General features: G+C 40.1%; 2 protein-coding genes across 2 annotated transcripts in view; both read right to left on the bottom strand.

Annotated features, from left to right (window-relative positions):
• Positions 1-1,063: 1,063 nt before the first annotated feature.
• On the bottom strand, positions 1,064-5,204 carry LOC102233589 (cholesterol 25-hydroxylase-like protein). The gene is made up of 2 exons (XM_005802166.2): positions 4,348-5,204; positions 1,064-2,076 (listed from the first exon to the last, which is right to left on the bottom strand). Exons 1-2 carry the CDS (start codon positions 4,785-4,787, stop codon positions 1,680-1,682), a joined length of 837 nt encoding a protein of 278 aa, XP_005802223.1. The 5' UTR covers positions 4,788-5,204; the 3' UTR covers positions 1,064-1,679.
• A 2,232-nt stretch (positions 5,205-7,436) lies between these two features.
• Positions 7,437-15,718, bottom strand: part of LOC102226237 (erlin-2) — a 29,931-nt gene continuing 21,649 nt past the window's right edge. The window contains exon 12 of the mRNA XM_005802137.3: positions 7,437-10,725. Coding sequence (XP_005802194.1) covers positions 10,546-10,725 — 180 coding nt within the window. The 3' untranslated portion in view covers positions 7,437-10,545. The remainder of the gene's footprint in view (positions 10,726-15,718) is intronic.

Genomic DNA, 15,718 nt, shown 5'->3' with positions numbered 1-15,718 from the left:
CCTGGTGACTCCCCCACTCAGCTCCTTCAGAATAGCCAGCATCAATCAGCAAACACCTGGTGAAACGGTGCATCTGCCGAGCTCATTATGAGCCATTTCTCAGAGCATCGCTGGGAAAAACCTTGTTAAAGGGTTAATAGAGGAGCCATGTTGTGACGAATTCATGAAGGTGAGGCTTCAGAAAGAGCTGGAGTTTTTAAAGAGACAGACACCTAATTTCAAGGTGTTAAATTGGGAAGTAAAATTTCTTTTAAGTCATATTTTATGTAAATAACGTTTTTATAACTGAAAGCAGACATTTTGGTACAGTCTGACCCAGAAAAAGATGCGACAGTGTCTTCAGGTGGATCCTTTTCAAACTTAAATAGTGATAGCTTGATTCTTTTTTTTCCATTCATGTTATGTGACTTTATTATCAGTTTTCTTTCAGTAAAGAGACATGTGTCATGCTGATGGGAGTTTGTAGGGAACTGAAGGAACTCCAAGGCTAACGGTGACTCAGATGCTAACCAAAACCACTCAAACTGAAAATATTTACAATCAGCTGATTACAAATCCATTGGGATCATTTTCCAATGAAACTTGGAAAAGCAGAAGAATGCACCTCCTCGGAAACCAAACTTTAATTTAGTCAATTTTAGGAGCTTATTTTAAACAGAGTAAGAGCTGCCCCAGAAAATACACTCATGATCTTTTAGTATGTTTTTCTGTTCAGGGGCAGGTTTGGATACGAGCGATGTGGCTCACCATTGTTCTGTCAGGGAGCGGCATGAGAACTCAAAAGGGGAGAAAAATGACAAATCCAACTGTCAGTTGAACAATGAGCAACTTTATGCTGCTTTTGTAAACGTGTCATCCGTGGGGACGGGGCGCCCCCCTGTGTTGTGCAGCTGTGTAACCACAACAGTGACTGTAGACAGAATGAGATTTGCCGTTTTTCATGCTGCAATGGATTAAGTTTCCATTTACACTGATTCATCCGGAATCCTGTATGTCTAGTTTTTAATCACTAAAGCAACATAATCTGTTCAAACCTGAGCTGGATGATTCTACACACGGCAAGGTATTTAGATCACAGCTAGAGATCTATAAAACTTTTATTCATTTTGTGAATATACAAAAAACAGAGCATTGTTTTACACATTTTTGCATCACTACAAATTTGGCAGATAGTGGATAAACATGCAGGAGGAAAAAAGCTGATACTACATAGCTGCATGTTAAACAACACAAGATATCTGATAATCTAAAACGAACAACTTTGGTGAATGATGTCCAATTTCATGGAATGGTGATTGAATTTTAAAGACAAGAAGTACTGAGAGCAGAGGTAGATAAAAAAAAAACACTGATGGGATTTAACTTTAGGGTAACCCTAACCCTAGCTGCAGATGATTACAATATTTTGAATTTTCTCTCTCCATAAATACATATATATACATCCTGTTTACTTATTTACTGTGTTAAAAGAACCATTTAAAAATATCGCTGATGTTAAGAAAATGTTTAGCTGCATTTCTTCATCTTGGAGATGTCGTATATGTCAGTCATCCCTCTGCCAACAAGCAAAAAGAAACATACCTTCATATGAGTAGACAGTGATAACCACCCCTCACCCCCCACACACACACCCCCGCGTGCACACACACCCACAAACAGGTATACGGCAAATTCACGGTTCACTTCATGACAGTCCTGTCGTGTCTCTTCCTGAAATGGGATTGTGGCGCTATATATGTTCCAAACAGATGATCCCAGTGTGTGAAGTAGGGGGCAAAGTTATTCATCTGCTTCTTGTGATGGGTTTGGTGGAAGGGGGCTCCTCCCATGCAGGGAAGTAGTCTGTGCAGGGCCCATGGCAGGTTGTATCCACAGTGGTCCTCCACCGCCAGCCAGCTGTTGAGGAAGTGGAAGAGGGCTTCGCTGAGTGGGTGGCAGCCCAGCATCCAGGCGCTGCCCAGGGCCAGCAGCAGGAGTGACAGCAGTTCAGCTGAGCTGGCGTCCTGCGCCGCCAACGCAAAGGGAACGTGGTGCTGGTGGTGCATCTGGTGGACGGCACGATACAACCAGGGAACCCTTGGTGGGGAAACAAAAACATGTTGGTCTCAGTATGGTGTCCATTCGACAATCCACTGTGGAGGTTTGGTCAGAGAGACCAAAGTCAGAGAGGTTTAAGGTCAGAGAGACCTTTAGGTCCTTAAGGTCCCTGTCATAAAGTGATGCTGTAAAACTGGTTAATTGCATTGAGTACTCCCTCATTGTTTGCATACTGACCCAAACTAGTGTATCAAGAGTACAAATAGGCTGTTAGCATCTTTTACTTGGTTTTTTTTTGTTTGCTGTTTTTTTTTCTTTGCATGTTCTGGTAGGAAATTCAGACATCCCATATGGACAAGCTGGTTGCCTGCATTTGCCAGTTAGATCAATATTATGAAGCAAGAGGACATTATCTGTTTATTTTTAATGTAAAATACATTTTACTGAGTTAGGTAAATTAATTTGATACAGTTTGTTCTTTAAGTCTCAACTATGCAAACGTGTCTATTTGAGCTCAACTACACAAGTTGGTAAAACGGTGAAAATATGTTCAGAAAAGCATTTTGATCAAAAATGCTCCCTTATGTTTTTATGCTCGAGGAGATTTCATGTTTGAAAATCATAATCAGGATTTTTACAGTAAAGAAATCTTTACTAAGAAATAAATGAACAGCTGGTCGGTTTTCTGTGAATGTTTGTGTTGTAGTTGGGTTGTCCTCCCAAACTCCTAAACTGTCGCTACATGCTAACGCTACATTTACGACGGATCGCTGTAAAGCCGACAGAATCAACTGGACAGAAAATGTTTTGCCGGTTGGAATAATAAGCTTTTTTTTTTTTTATTTAAACTTTGTCAAAACTGCTGAGAAATAACAATTCAAATCTCCTGAGACTCTGAAAATCTATGTTTTAGATATGTGGAAAACTTGTCTGATTGCTGTATTTTCCACCGGTATTATAACTCTCAGAGTAATTTAACCAATTATAGCTTCTGTGGTGCAGTGTCCATATCCATAACTAATTAATCTGCAGATTATTCCCCGTTTTGTCATGCTACTTGTCGTTTGTGTGCAGAAATGTGGAATAAACTCTCCTATCCTCCAATTTCTGATAAAAATCCAGTTTTATGTCCAAGCAAACAAACTAAACATCCATCATAAAAAAGTTTTGATCTTTCGATTTGCACAGACTGTTATGATGTAACAGGTATATAGACTGTAAGGGGTGGTACTGTAGTGGTTTCCACACAATAAGCTTATCTAGAAGTGGTCTCTTAGATCCCAACCAGAGGCGTGCAGAACCATTAGATGTTCACAGGAATCAAATCATTTTAAGCTTGGCTGATTTTAACCTGTTTCCTGCTGGGAACTCAAAATCTGATCTCTTTCTGTCAACATTACGCACCGACACGCTTTGATGTGGAAATTATTAGAGCGAAAAGGAGGCGTGTTAAAATTGCCATATGAAACCTATAAGAAGTTTAGTTAACTATTTTCTACTGAGGAATGCTTTTAGAAATGAGAACAGATAACCGAAAATGAAACACATTACAGAAAAGTTGCTCTGTTGGGACACAGAGGAACTTTTCTTAGTCATCAGGAAATGAAGTCAGACGCTGCAGCTGCTCACTGTCAATCAGGATAAACAGTTTAAAATGTCTCCTCTATAATCATTTTCCTTTCTTTCAGAAAAGAAAATGATTTTTTTTTTCTATTGAAATAGAAAATTCTCTTTAACCGAAGATTTAAAACTCACATAATGGTACAAATATTTAATGATTGCTTACTATAGAGAGGCTTCTGTATAGTAACATTAAAATAAATTTAAGATTTTTTTTTTCTCTCAAATATGTACCTGTAGCACTGTTTAATTATATTATTAGGTAAAACTTAGTGGGTACACTCACTTTGTACAGAGTAAGGGAGATGAGCTCTGTTCCATATTAGTATTTGTGAATTTTCAGAGTCACACTGAGACAATTCTGCCCTGATATTGAGAAAATTACTGTTTGGTTTTGCTACTATTAACATTTACTATTTAACGGCAAACGGCTAACTTGTTCAAAAAGTTAAACTAAAGTAGTAAAACTGATACTGGCAGGTTTCGGCAAGCATATTTAGGCTAATTCTGCTCTAACATTCAATGGCAATTAAGAAGTGTGATTAAAATAAACGGGAAGCGGCATTGGTTCATTACCGACTGTTGCCTCCATCAGTCCGCACCGTTTCCCCCGAACCATATCAGATGATTCAGTTCGCTCAGAACCTGCCACAAGTAGCCTTAGGCTATTTTTAAACCCTTATTCCTCACCTGTGCATACAGTAGTGCCATATAAAGAAGAAGGTGTCGAAGAGCAGGAAACACGCGACCACCTCCACAGACAGCCGCCAGCAGGACGGGGCCAGCTCCGGGAGGCTCGGGCTCCGCAGCAGCTGGAAGACCGCCGCGGCGGGCAGCACCGCCGTGGCGTACTTGAAGAGGACCCTCCAGAAGCACTCGTACCACTTCCAGAGGGACGGCGGAGGGCCCGAGCCCCCCGCTATCCTCCACGAGCGGACGCGCTGACACACGCCTCCCAGCGCATCCAGCACGAGGAAAGGTGCGCAGAGCGCGAGGTGCGTGAGGAAGGCGCAGGACGCGGCCAGGTACGGGGAGAGCAGGACCTGCTGGTGTCCGGCTCTCACGCTCTCCCAGAGTCCCTGTAAGACGGGCGCGTGCGCATGCCCGAGGTCCGCCACGGATTCGTTCATCACGGTGGAAGCGCGGCGTGGGTCACCTTACATCATCTCCGCGCGCTGCGCGTCTTCCAGCGCCAGAGTGATTACTGTGCTTTTTCCTCAGCTCAGCTCAGACTACCCGGAGTAGGAGGGGCCCCGGCTCCGGGCCCACGCTCTAGTGTATAGTAATGGTAAATTCCCTTATTACTGCTGTACCTGAAAGCAGCACCACCCAAGGCTGGAAGTTAGGGGATTTCTTAATTTGAAGGCGCGGCACATGACGGTCTGATGTCATCTAGTCTGACGTCGCCGAAAACTCATCCGTTGTCTCTACATACTGAAATAAGTCCTTATTCTGAGTTCAAACAAACATGCCTTAACGATTCCCCCTTCCTATCAAATGCTAATAGATGGTATCAGGTGTCTGACACTATCTACTCCACAGCTGAAACCAGAAGTTTACATGAAGCAAATAAATAATAATAATTTAAAAAAAACAAAAAAACATATTTTTTTCCCCACGCTGTCTTGAGTGAAGTCAGACCAAAATGTGTCTTTTTATTTACTATATATAAACTTCTGGTTTCAACTGTACTTTCAAACTATAAAATCAGTTCTTGAGAAAAACTCTAGTGCGAAAACTACATTGAAAGCAGACCCCGAATCCCCAACACTGTAATGTGAGACAGATTTACAAAAAACAACAAAAAAAATCTACTGAGTTGTGCAACTGCTCTCCCACTATTCACATATAAATATTTATGAAATTGTTATCAATTAATTTTGTTTTAGCCTGTTTGGTGCTGCAACTCATAACCCAGAGAATGCTAACGACACCAATAACACCCACACTGTTCCACAGAACATGTTGCACTCAAAGCTTTCCCAGCTGGTTTTCATTTCTCTTTCTTTTTTTTCTTTACACTTCCTTAGAAGTCACTAGCTCGGATTTTCTCTGATAATAGGATGTTGATAACGCTGTCAAAATATGCTGGAAACCTTAAATGAATCCAGTGTCATCATGGGTTACAACAGAATGTATGGGCAAAATAACTCTGAAATGAATCACCAGAAACTTTAACCACATTTCAATCCTATGAACAAAATGTGTGGGATGAGTTCAAGTGAAACTAGACTTTTGTAGGAGACTAAAAGCTATTGTACTCACAAAAAAATCTGCTTCTGAATATGGATTCATTGGAGCTCATGTCAAGACATAAAAGTGTCGTCTCTCTTTGGAGTTTCAAATCATCGAATACGTTTTCATGTCTGCCAAAGACAACCTGAATAAATATGAAACGTTGTACTTCAACTGCGTGTCTTTCATGGTCCAGGAATTGTGGTCTCTTTGCAGAAGTGCATCATTAAACCACAATAGAAGTGTTTTCAACCATCTGTTCTAAGGATCTTTAGAGATTTACATCCGGACTTTGACTAGACCATACCAAAACATTTGTTTGGATCATTGTCCTGCTGAAAAACCCAAGTGAGAACGAGGTCAAGGATTCACCACCGCAGAGCAGAAAAGCTTGTTGTCCAGGTCCAAAAATGTTTCATTTTTGTCCCACAGAATACCCCCCCCTCTTCCCCCAACACTCTTGGGGTCCATCAAGACGTGTTTGTGGTTCCGTTTGGTCAGAAGGGATTATGGCCATAAAACTCTTCTCATGGAAACCAAAAATGGATCCCACGGGAGAGTTTATTCTCGGTGCTGATTCCTGAACACTGACCCCGACTCAGATAGGGTGAGGCATGTGTTGCTTCAGACGTTACGCCTTTCTCCATGAGTCAAGGCGTAAACCGCCCAATCAGTTTCACAACTCTTGTGTTTTTTGTTTTCTATTTGTGGATAATGGCTCTCACTGCCGTTTGCCACAGCGGCAAAACTTTAGAAAACCACTTTTACTTTTTTAATAAGCTTTTCAAGACTGACGAACGTCCGTCACTTTGTTTCTGCGACGCTTCGACATTTCATAACAATCCAAATTTCAAACAAAAGATAGACAGTTGTTAGCTTCTGTGGATTTTATTGTGTTTCAAACACATGCTTACACTCTTACTATATCAGTAAAAAAAAAAAAAAAAAAGAAATATTCTAGATATATTACTGCCCCTTGTCGAGAAGCTTCTTGATGTTATTTCTCGATTAAAACAGCAGATTATTTTCAGAAGACAATATGTTGATTGTACATTCATCACTGAACGCAGTGCAATAACGATGTTCTGTTGACTGAGTGCTCGTCTCAGTCCGTCTGAGACACTGGAATGAATATCAAGGCATAATCCTGTAGCTTTACAGGGCGCCGCCCGCTAAGAAACACGCACAAATCTATTGTGTGATGGACACACAATAGTTCTTTGGGGGGAAAAAAACCCCCAAACCCTGAATTTCATCAATAACTTAATGCACCATGGAGCAAAAACCAATCAAAAAGCGAAAACAAAAAGAAAACAGAACAGAAGACATCACGGCAAATGGATTTTGTTTTCTGTTTGCACTGTAACGCAGCATTATGTAAAATATCTAAAAATGTAATATCTAAATCAATATCAATATCTAAAATTTTGGCTTCAGAATGTAACAATTTAAACCACATTGTGTAATAATCAACGCAACATATAATGTTTTACATATGCAGCAGAACGTAGAAGGATTTTATTACTTTTTGTGCCGATTATTACAAAATGCAGAGGTAGCTCTTTTTTTTTTTTTTAAAGAAACTATGTAATACACAATCACAAACTGAATCATCATACTTGTAATACTAATCACGTTGCATTCAAATTGAGTCAATAAAAGACAAACGTTTGGTCATTTAGTTGCCTTTTCAGACTCAGAGCCAGAATACTCTGTATTAAGTGTTCAAGGCAAAACGATTCAAAATGCAATCAAAGATTTCATTACATTTTGTGTCATTATTAATGACACAAAATGTCATTTTAATGACACAAAAAATTACGCAAAGGCTGATTTTATTACATTGTATCATATCGTGGAGTTTTTACACAATGCGGCGTACAATGCTCCTTGTAAAGCTTTAAAAAAATGCCTGTAATTTTGCCCACAGTGAAATGCTTCTATAGTGTAGTCTCTGTCCACATTTATATTAATGTTCCCTCCTTCATCTTCAGGCCGATAATGCGGCCAATGATTCCTGTTGAACAATTTCCAACACAACCAGTAAAACATTCATCAAATGATTGCAGAAAAAAGCCCAGACTCAAGCAGATGTCACCGGTCTAAGTTTGGACGTCCAAACTAAAGTAAAAAGCTTCTTTTCTGCTTCATAATCTAAGATGCTCTTGGCACAGTCTCCTACGAAAAACACCATCAACACGTCATCTTCAACAGGAAAAACGAAGAAGTAAAGTTTCAGCTTCACAAATCAAAGGAATTATTGATTCACTGTATACACACACACACACAAGAAATAATCAAAAAAAGCAGTGATTTAAATGAGACAGTGAGCAGCTACCACAGTACATTCATCAAGCTTGTGCTGTCCGTTGCTGCGCTCAGGGCCCGTATTCGTCAAGCAGGTCAGAAGGAAATCAAGTCCGACTCACTACCGGATGGTTCCTCTTTGAGGCACACACACACACACACACACACACACACACACACACACACACACACACGCAAAAAACACATTTTTCTAATTATGATACAGTTACCAGCAGATCTCACTGAGAGGAACACGAAGCCTTAGAGCTGTTTTGAATTTTATAAGGGAGAATTTTCTGTTTCCTTGCTTCTAAACAGGCTGAAATGTCACTATGTTGCTGGTAATTTCACCAATTCATTTAATATTCTTCCATTTGTGGTTGTTATGAAGGAGGGGGCGAAAGGTCTGTCATACCATGAGTCAATCTGTAACCAGTGTGGGCTGTTTTTTTCCTGTTATTTTTAGCTGATGATTCGAAATAATTTATATGAGCTATTCAAAGTCTGCTGCTGGGTAGTTAAGTCAGTAAATGCAGATAAATACCCACATACAAGATGTGGTTCTGGTTAATTTTGGTTTAGTCGGTCATCTCAGTCTCTTCCCATGAATCATCTGGCTCCAAAAACAGAGATCAGTATCCAAAAATAGGGCATCATAGGCTGGGTCAGTCTTTAGCTTACAAAGGCAGTAGCCCAGGGCTACAAGTTCTTTGGAAGGTGAGGGAGGCAAAAAAAAATGTTTTTTTTTACGGGTACTGTGCATGTTCATATTAAAGTCATTTCACATGTGGTGTTTTATTAAAAGTATTGTCATATTTTGGTAAATTGAAACTACACTTCAATATTTGAAAATTATATTTTTGGGTCTAACATGAAGCCCTCTGCCAGATGTTTTAAACAAACTAATTTGCACCTGCAAATGTGTAGATCTACTTCTGTAATTTGCATTAGTAAAATATTTATTTTATTTTTAAAAATTGTTTGGTATAGGGCACCAAAACTGGCTCCCCAGGGGTCCATATTCTTCTAAATCCGGCCCTGGTTGTAGGCTATAAAATTTTTAGAATATAAAAAAAAATACACCCGACTACTTTTCTTACGTTTGATCTTTATAAATCATGAATGAGTATGTAAAGTAGTTCCAGTATGTGGCTATGAAATAATTAATTTACGGGAACAAATTGGAAGTGGGAATGACTTGTAAAATGTGGGTGCAAAATGCAGCTTGACCTGATGATGGACGACTCAGATACGTCAGAGCAAGAAAGACCCAAAATGAGACAGTTGAGGTTCACCGAAAGAAAGAAAGAAGGCTGATGCGGCCAATCGTTTCCTCATGGCTACAATAAGTGGGACCTTCGAACATATTGAAACGGCCTCAGAGACAGGTCTTAACGAAGGATCACAGTAATTAAGTCTCAACTCAGAGTTACACACACACACATTTAAAGAGCTGCTGAGTCACAGCGGAGCTTTGATCTGGCCCAGCAGGTGTTTTCCTATTGTTAAAGAAACATACCCTGATCTCCGCCACAGCTGTAGGCATTTTCTTTTTTTAGTCCTCTCCCCTTCAAGGTCACAACGTATTTCAAGTGTGGAGTTTTTCTGGTAAACTTCATATTGTACTTTTTTTTTTCTTCTGGCATATAATAAAGTTATGGGACGTTTAGACTTTAGGAGGCATTTTACAAAACTGGGGACGAGTTCCAGAAAATTCCTATGTTGAAATGAGTTAAGCATCTGCCTTAAAAAGTAAATTGTGGGATAATGTTCAGCATCTAAATCGTGATCTGATGAGTACCTAAAGAAATGTCCCACAGAAACATGTTCTTTAATCCTGTTTTAATTGAGGAGCATGAACCGAAAATCACACTTTGTCCGGCTCAGATCAACCATAATACTCACTGACAGCTTGGCAGGCTCACAAAGTGGGACCCAGAAAAAAAAAGAAAAAGCTATTGACTTTGTTAACAGGAAACGACTAGAGCAGAAAGCAGTGATTATGTAACTGGAATGACTGTCGGTTGAACCCCAAGAAGTGAGGCAACAAAAATAAATCTTCAAAGCCATTTCTTTTGGCTGAAGGTCAGTCAGAATTACATGGGAGTGCTGAACATATCTAACCTACAGCTAAGTTTAAATGTTACCTTTTATCCAGGACAGAGTGGAAGAAACCTTGCCTGAACTTTTGTTTTACCCTCCAGTAGGATTCCCGGCAGTGATTCTGAATTGTCTGAGAAATACTGGCCCCGGACAGCAGATTCTGTTGGTAACGGAGAGTGCATCCGCCACCCGCAAAGAGTCCGCCACTCCTGGGTGGTCCTAAGAGTCCAAGTACCTGCTTCATTAATCCAGGTCTATAACCTGATCACCAATAACATCCAGGGCTGCGGAGGCCTTGATGGAGCTCCCCGCAGAGCCGGAGTCCACAAACATCTGAGGTATGTCGTTGCCAAAGTAGATCTTGCTGTTGGCTGCGATGGCCTTGTACTTCATCAGCTGGAGGTACTCCGGCGTTAACTTCAACTGCAAGAGAAACAGCAGAGTTTAGAAAAAAGGAAGGCCAGTCTGGACCCTGCAGTGCTGGCCTTGGTCACATCCAGATGAAAGAAACCGTGTGAACTGTTGCTCAATAACAACAAAGCATTCACTGAACAGGAGGATTAGAAGGAGATATCATGCAGTTTGTACTTCCAGTGTTGCACTCTTTTTAGGGGAAATGGGGAGCATTATTTTCTGTTGTAGGCTGAGAACAGATAGTCATCATCTGTCTCTATTGACCCTTTGCACGTGACGTCACCCTCTTCAGAAAGCGGCCCACTCCCCCACGATGGACGTCAAAACAACATATGAACGCCTCATCTTCCGTCAAGCTTATCAGTTGGGGACAGTTAGTAGCCTAATGTTGCTTTTACTTAAAAATGGCTACAGGTCGGCTACACAAACAGACCAAACCAAAATTGCCATTTAATTGTAAATCTTTTGATGAGGACAGAAGACAGCTATGGATAGTAGCCATCAATCGTAAGGACTGCGAGTCCTTGGTGTGTTATATGCAGCAAACACTTTCTGCAAGCAACTCAGATTAGTAAGATGCAGTCAAATACTGTCCTGTGGAGAAGACATGCATATAATCAGTAACCATGGAGAGAATGCTACACCATCATATAGCTTCCCATATGTTAAAAACAAACAAACATGAGCATATGAACGTTTATACGTTTTTAAGGATCCATTCACACCCGCCTCATTTAGTACGCTTTAATCCAACTCTAGTTTATTTGCCTTGAAAGGCCAGTTTGCTTGGGTAGGTGTGTAAATGAACTCTGGTCCACCTAAAAACCTCAGTCTCCGTTCTATTAAAGTGAACTCTGGCACAGTTTGTATACTGAGTGGACTGACGACGGCTCCAAAAGCAGGAAGTGGACGATAGGGCAGGGCATTCTGGGTGAATACAACCAAAACAAACCTGCTAGCGCTGTTGGGAGAATTGAGCTCTAGTGTTTTACCAAAGACAAAGGAGAAGTCCTACACTCACTAAAATTTGACGCCACTCCATTTTTCTCTTCAGGTTCTTGTGTTGTTTCCTCCAGAGGTTCTTGGTGTAGGGCCACCACAGGTGAGGGGGCTGAGCAGGTTTTTCAAAAGGTTTGGTTCATTTGACAGTGAAGCGTGAAAGTAAAGTGCACCGACTGAAAATGTAGCAAATGTTCCAATTTTGGTCATCAATAAACCCAAGTCTACTGAACTATCAGGTGTGTAAACACAATAAGTCTGTTCTGGTTTAAGGGGAAACGGCGTTTATGACATAGTACTATAAATCATGTGGCATGAATTCAGGCAAAGTCGACAATTTGATCAGATCAACAAACACGTCAGTAGGGAGGAGGTATGGGTTGGTTTCTAAGCCAGCTTTTTCCAACTTTTGTAAATACCACAATCTGTAAGCCCCAACCAGGTGTGCTACTTCTACAGACAAATTCATTTGACTTGAATTATCAAGCACCCTGGCTTTGTTGGTAAAAACAACTTGGGAAAACAATTGCAGTCCCTCACTTCTGACATCCGCCATGACGCCTCAACAAGAGTAAGTGACATAGTTGCAAAGGGTCAATAAAACTGTCAATAAAACTGAGATACACCCAGAAGAAACCTTGCTAGTTTTGGGTTGAAGTCACTTCGCCATCACTACTCACTATATTCCTCATGGCATTAATTGTCAGAAACTTTCCTCAGATTCTGGCTAACACGGTCATTGGACTGTAATGAACTTATGGTCAAGAACCTAGTTCCAGAGGAATTGAGTTTAGTGATATGGTGAATTACCCTGCTAGAGGAAACCATGAGAATATGAGTAGACTAAGTCATATAGGAACAGACATGTTGAGCAACAGTAGTCAGGTAGGCTGTGGGGCTAAAATTAAACTACTGCTTTCATGTTGTACGTACATCACATTCTGGCTCTACCATCTGAATGCCATTGCTAAAATCCAGACTTGTCGGATTATGCAATATTTTTCAAATTGTCTAATTCTGACAAGGCTGTATTGTTCTTAGCTGGCAGTAGCAGCTCTACTGCTGCTGAAGGCTATCTGCTTCAAGTTTCAACCTGTGTGTGTAGAGATGGTATTCTGGATACTTGGCTGTAACAAGTGGTTATTTGAGCCTCGCTTGCCTTTCTGTCATCTCAAGCCAACATCCCTATGCAGCTCTGAACCCTACCATGGAAGAGGCAACATCAACACAGCTGCTTCTTACTTTTTTAAGAACATTAAATGAATCTAACATATATTTGTAAGTAAAACTCCAGTAAATCCGCATTTTCTGTAAAACTCAGAGCAGCCAGTCTGGCACCAACCACCATGCTCCATTAAAAGTTACTCAATTCCCCTGTCTTCTTGATTTTAATGCTTGGTTTGTCTCCAGTACATCTAGATGCCTAAGGGCAATTAGTAGCTATCCTGTGATTGGCTGGTTGGCTGGTTGTGTTAAGTCAAGGGTTCCCAAACTTTTTTATGGCACAGGCCCGCAAACAGCATTAGCTTCTGGCTGGGGTTCCACATTGCAAACTCACAGACAATGCTTCAAAATACTGTATGTAAACATCAACTTTTACGATGTTTTTTCCCCCCTCTTTTGTTGGTTTAGCATAATTGCTACCTTCTGATTTCAGGTGACTTTGATATCTGGGCTGGAAAATGTTATTATTAACAGTGAGACACCTATCCTGATTGAGTCAGTCGCTGCGATTCTGTTACAAATGTGTGCAAAACTTTGTTGATATTCCACTTATGTCAAAAAAAAAACAATTGGTGACCAATTGCATTTGCGGTGTTTCCATTAAATAAGAAACGCAATTAAAATTACATGTGGATACGCTTGTTCACAATAAGTCATTAAAAAACATGACGACTCTGTTATCCTGCAGCTACTTCCTATCGCCTTCTTCTTCGTGGTTTCTGCCAGTGGCAACATCCAGTTGTAGAACATGTGACTTACGTGATGTGATTTTGCAAAAGTATTTTTAGAGGGGTAGAGGCTGTTACCTGGTAGGGCTGCATAATGATTTATCGAATGAGTTCATGACTTTGATTTTTAAAATTTCTCGAGTCTGTGTTCCAGGTGAACAATTATTTGTGTTGTGCAATGCTTTCACTTTCTTCCGCCAATGAGCTGTGGATGAGTGCTAATCGCTATTAGTACCTATGGCGTGAGACCCCGAGGGAGAGAAAGACGCTCCATCAAGAAAGAGACAAAAAGTGTGGGATTACTTTAAACTAGCGGTGCACCGATTGCAGCCGATACCAATTTTTTGGTCAGAAATGTTGATCAATATACAGTACAGACCAGAAGTTTGGACACACCTTTCTAATTCAATGGGTTTTCTTTATTTTCATGACTATTTATAAGGCAAGAAATCCCACTTATTAACCTGACAGGGCAGGTTGACCTATGAAGTGAAAACTATTTCAGGTGACGACCTGTTGAAGCTCATCAAGAAAATGCAGAGTGTGTGTAAAGCAGTAATCACAGCAAAAGGTTGCTACTTTGAAGAAGCTAGGATATAAGGGCTATTTTCAGTTGTTTTACACTTTTTTGTTTAGTGCATATTTCCACATGTGTTATTCATAGTTTTGATGCCTTCAGTGTGAATCTACAATGTCAATAGTCATGAAAATAAAGGAAACTCATTGAATTAAAAGGTGTGTCCAAACTTCTTTATATAAAGAAAGTTGTTGAGTTGGCAACAGTGAGTCACTATTGTTAACTGTAAATGTGCAGGCATAACTTCAGTCAAACGTTTCTCACCGGAGAGCCAAAGAGGGCAGTGGTTGATTATTACACATTTCCCAAGGTAGATGAGAGCGGTGGATAAAATCGGCTTCATGTGTAAAAATCGGCCAATCACCAATCTCCCAAAATTAAGGACATCGGCACAGATAAATCGGTGCACCCCTACTTTAAACCAAATAAAAACAGGACTGGAGTTTCACAATAGAACGCCCTCAAACTCCTCAGCAGGAAACATCCATTACATCAAAATCACACACAGCTGCTAACAGGTGATGTTTTTGTTCCCTTTGCTAAAAGACTCAACTTTTATCTGTGATTGTTAGTGTAGAATCTGGCACATAATACACATACATGTATACAAGGAAATACATTTTGACTAGCATTACATGTACTTGCTTATCAGAAAACGTAATTGTGAAAGAAAAAAGTAATCAAGTAATGGATGGATTAAGCGCTGTGAATATATTCTGGTTCACCATGTGTCCAATCAAAACAAATGTAGAGAAAATTACAATTTTACCAACTCAACCATAAATCTTTGAAGAAAAGCTTCTCCCCCTCCTCCTGCTGTTTTGATATCTTACGACTTTTAAGAAAGTTTAGTCTGTGTCTGCATCTGATCTGATTCAAAACTCGTTCTGCTTATCAGGGGTTTTCTCACAGGCTTTAAAAACAGCAGTTATCAAACCACTGCAGAGCAAAACCAAAAAACCAAAAACCAATCTGGACAAGTCTCTGTAGCAGAATTACAGATCAATCTATCATGCACAGCATGTTGCTGCAATAAGCTACACAAATAAACTTGACTTGACACGAATGTTCAGTGTGAGGGATAGCTGCAAAGCTAACAATGATTTAGTTTATATAACTACAACCAACTTAACGTCGATGTTGCCTCAACACACTTTGCCAAAAAACTCTCCAAAAATTTCCATTTAATCTACATAAGTACATATAAAGTCAATCAACTCCAATCATGCAGAATGATTCAAAGTCATCCTAGAAATAAGACAACACAAGTTCAGTTTCTAAAGCCACTTGGTGTAAAGACTTTGTCTACAGCAGGAGTCGGCAACCCAACATGATGAAAGAGCCATTTTGGATCAAAAAAACAAAAAAGAAATCTGTCTGGAGCGGCAAAAAATTAAGAGTCTTGTATAAGGTTTATAATGAAGGCAAAACAAGCTTTAAGTGTTTATATTAGCTATATTAGCCTATTATCAAA

Source organism: Xiphophorus maculatus, chromosome 11, assembly GCF_002775205.1.
Source record: "Xiphophorus maculatus strain JP 163 A chromosome 11, X_maculatus-5.0-male, whole genome shotgun sequence".
Classification (NCBI taxonomy): Eukaryota; Metazoa; Chordata; class Actinopteri; order Cyprinodontiformes; family Poeciliidae; genus Xiphophorus; species Xiphophorus maculatus.
Note: the sequence above shows the minus strand (reverse complement) of the source record. Positions and strands in the feature narration are given on the sequence as shown.

Coding starts and splice junctions, on each gene's coding strand:
- LOC102233589 (XM_005802166.2), bottom strand. CDS start 4,787: ATGAACGAATCCGTGGCGGACCTCGGGCATGCGCACGCGCCCGTCTTA. Junction 2,077..4,347: donor TGGCACTACTGTATGCACAG/GTGAGGAATAAG, acceptor TTCCCCACCAAG/GGTTCCCTGGTTGTATCGTG.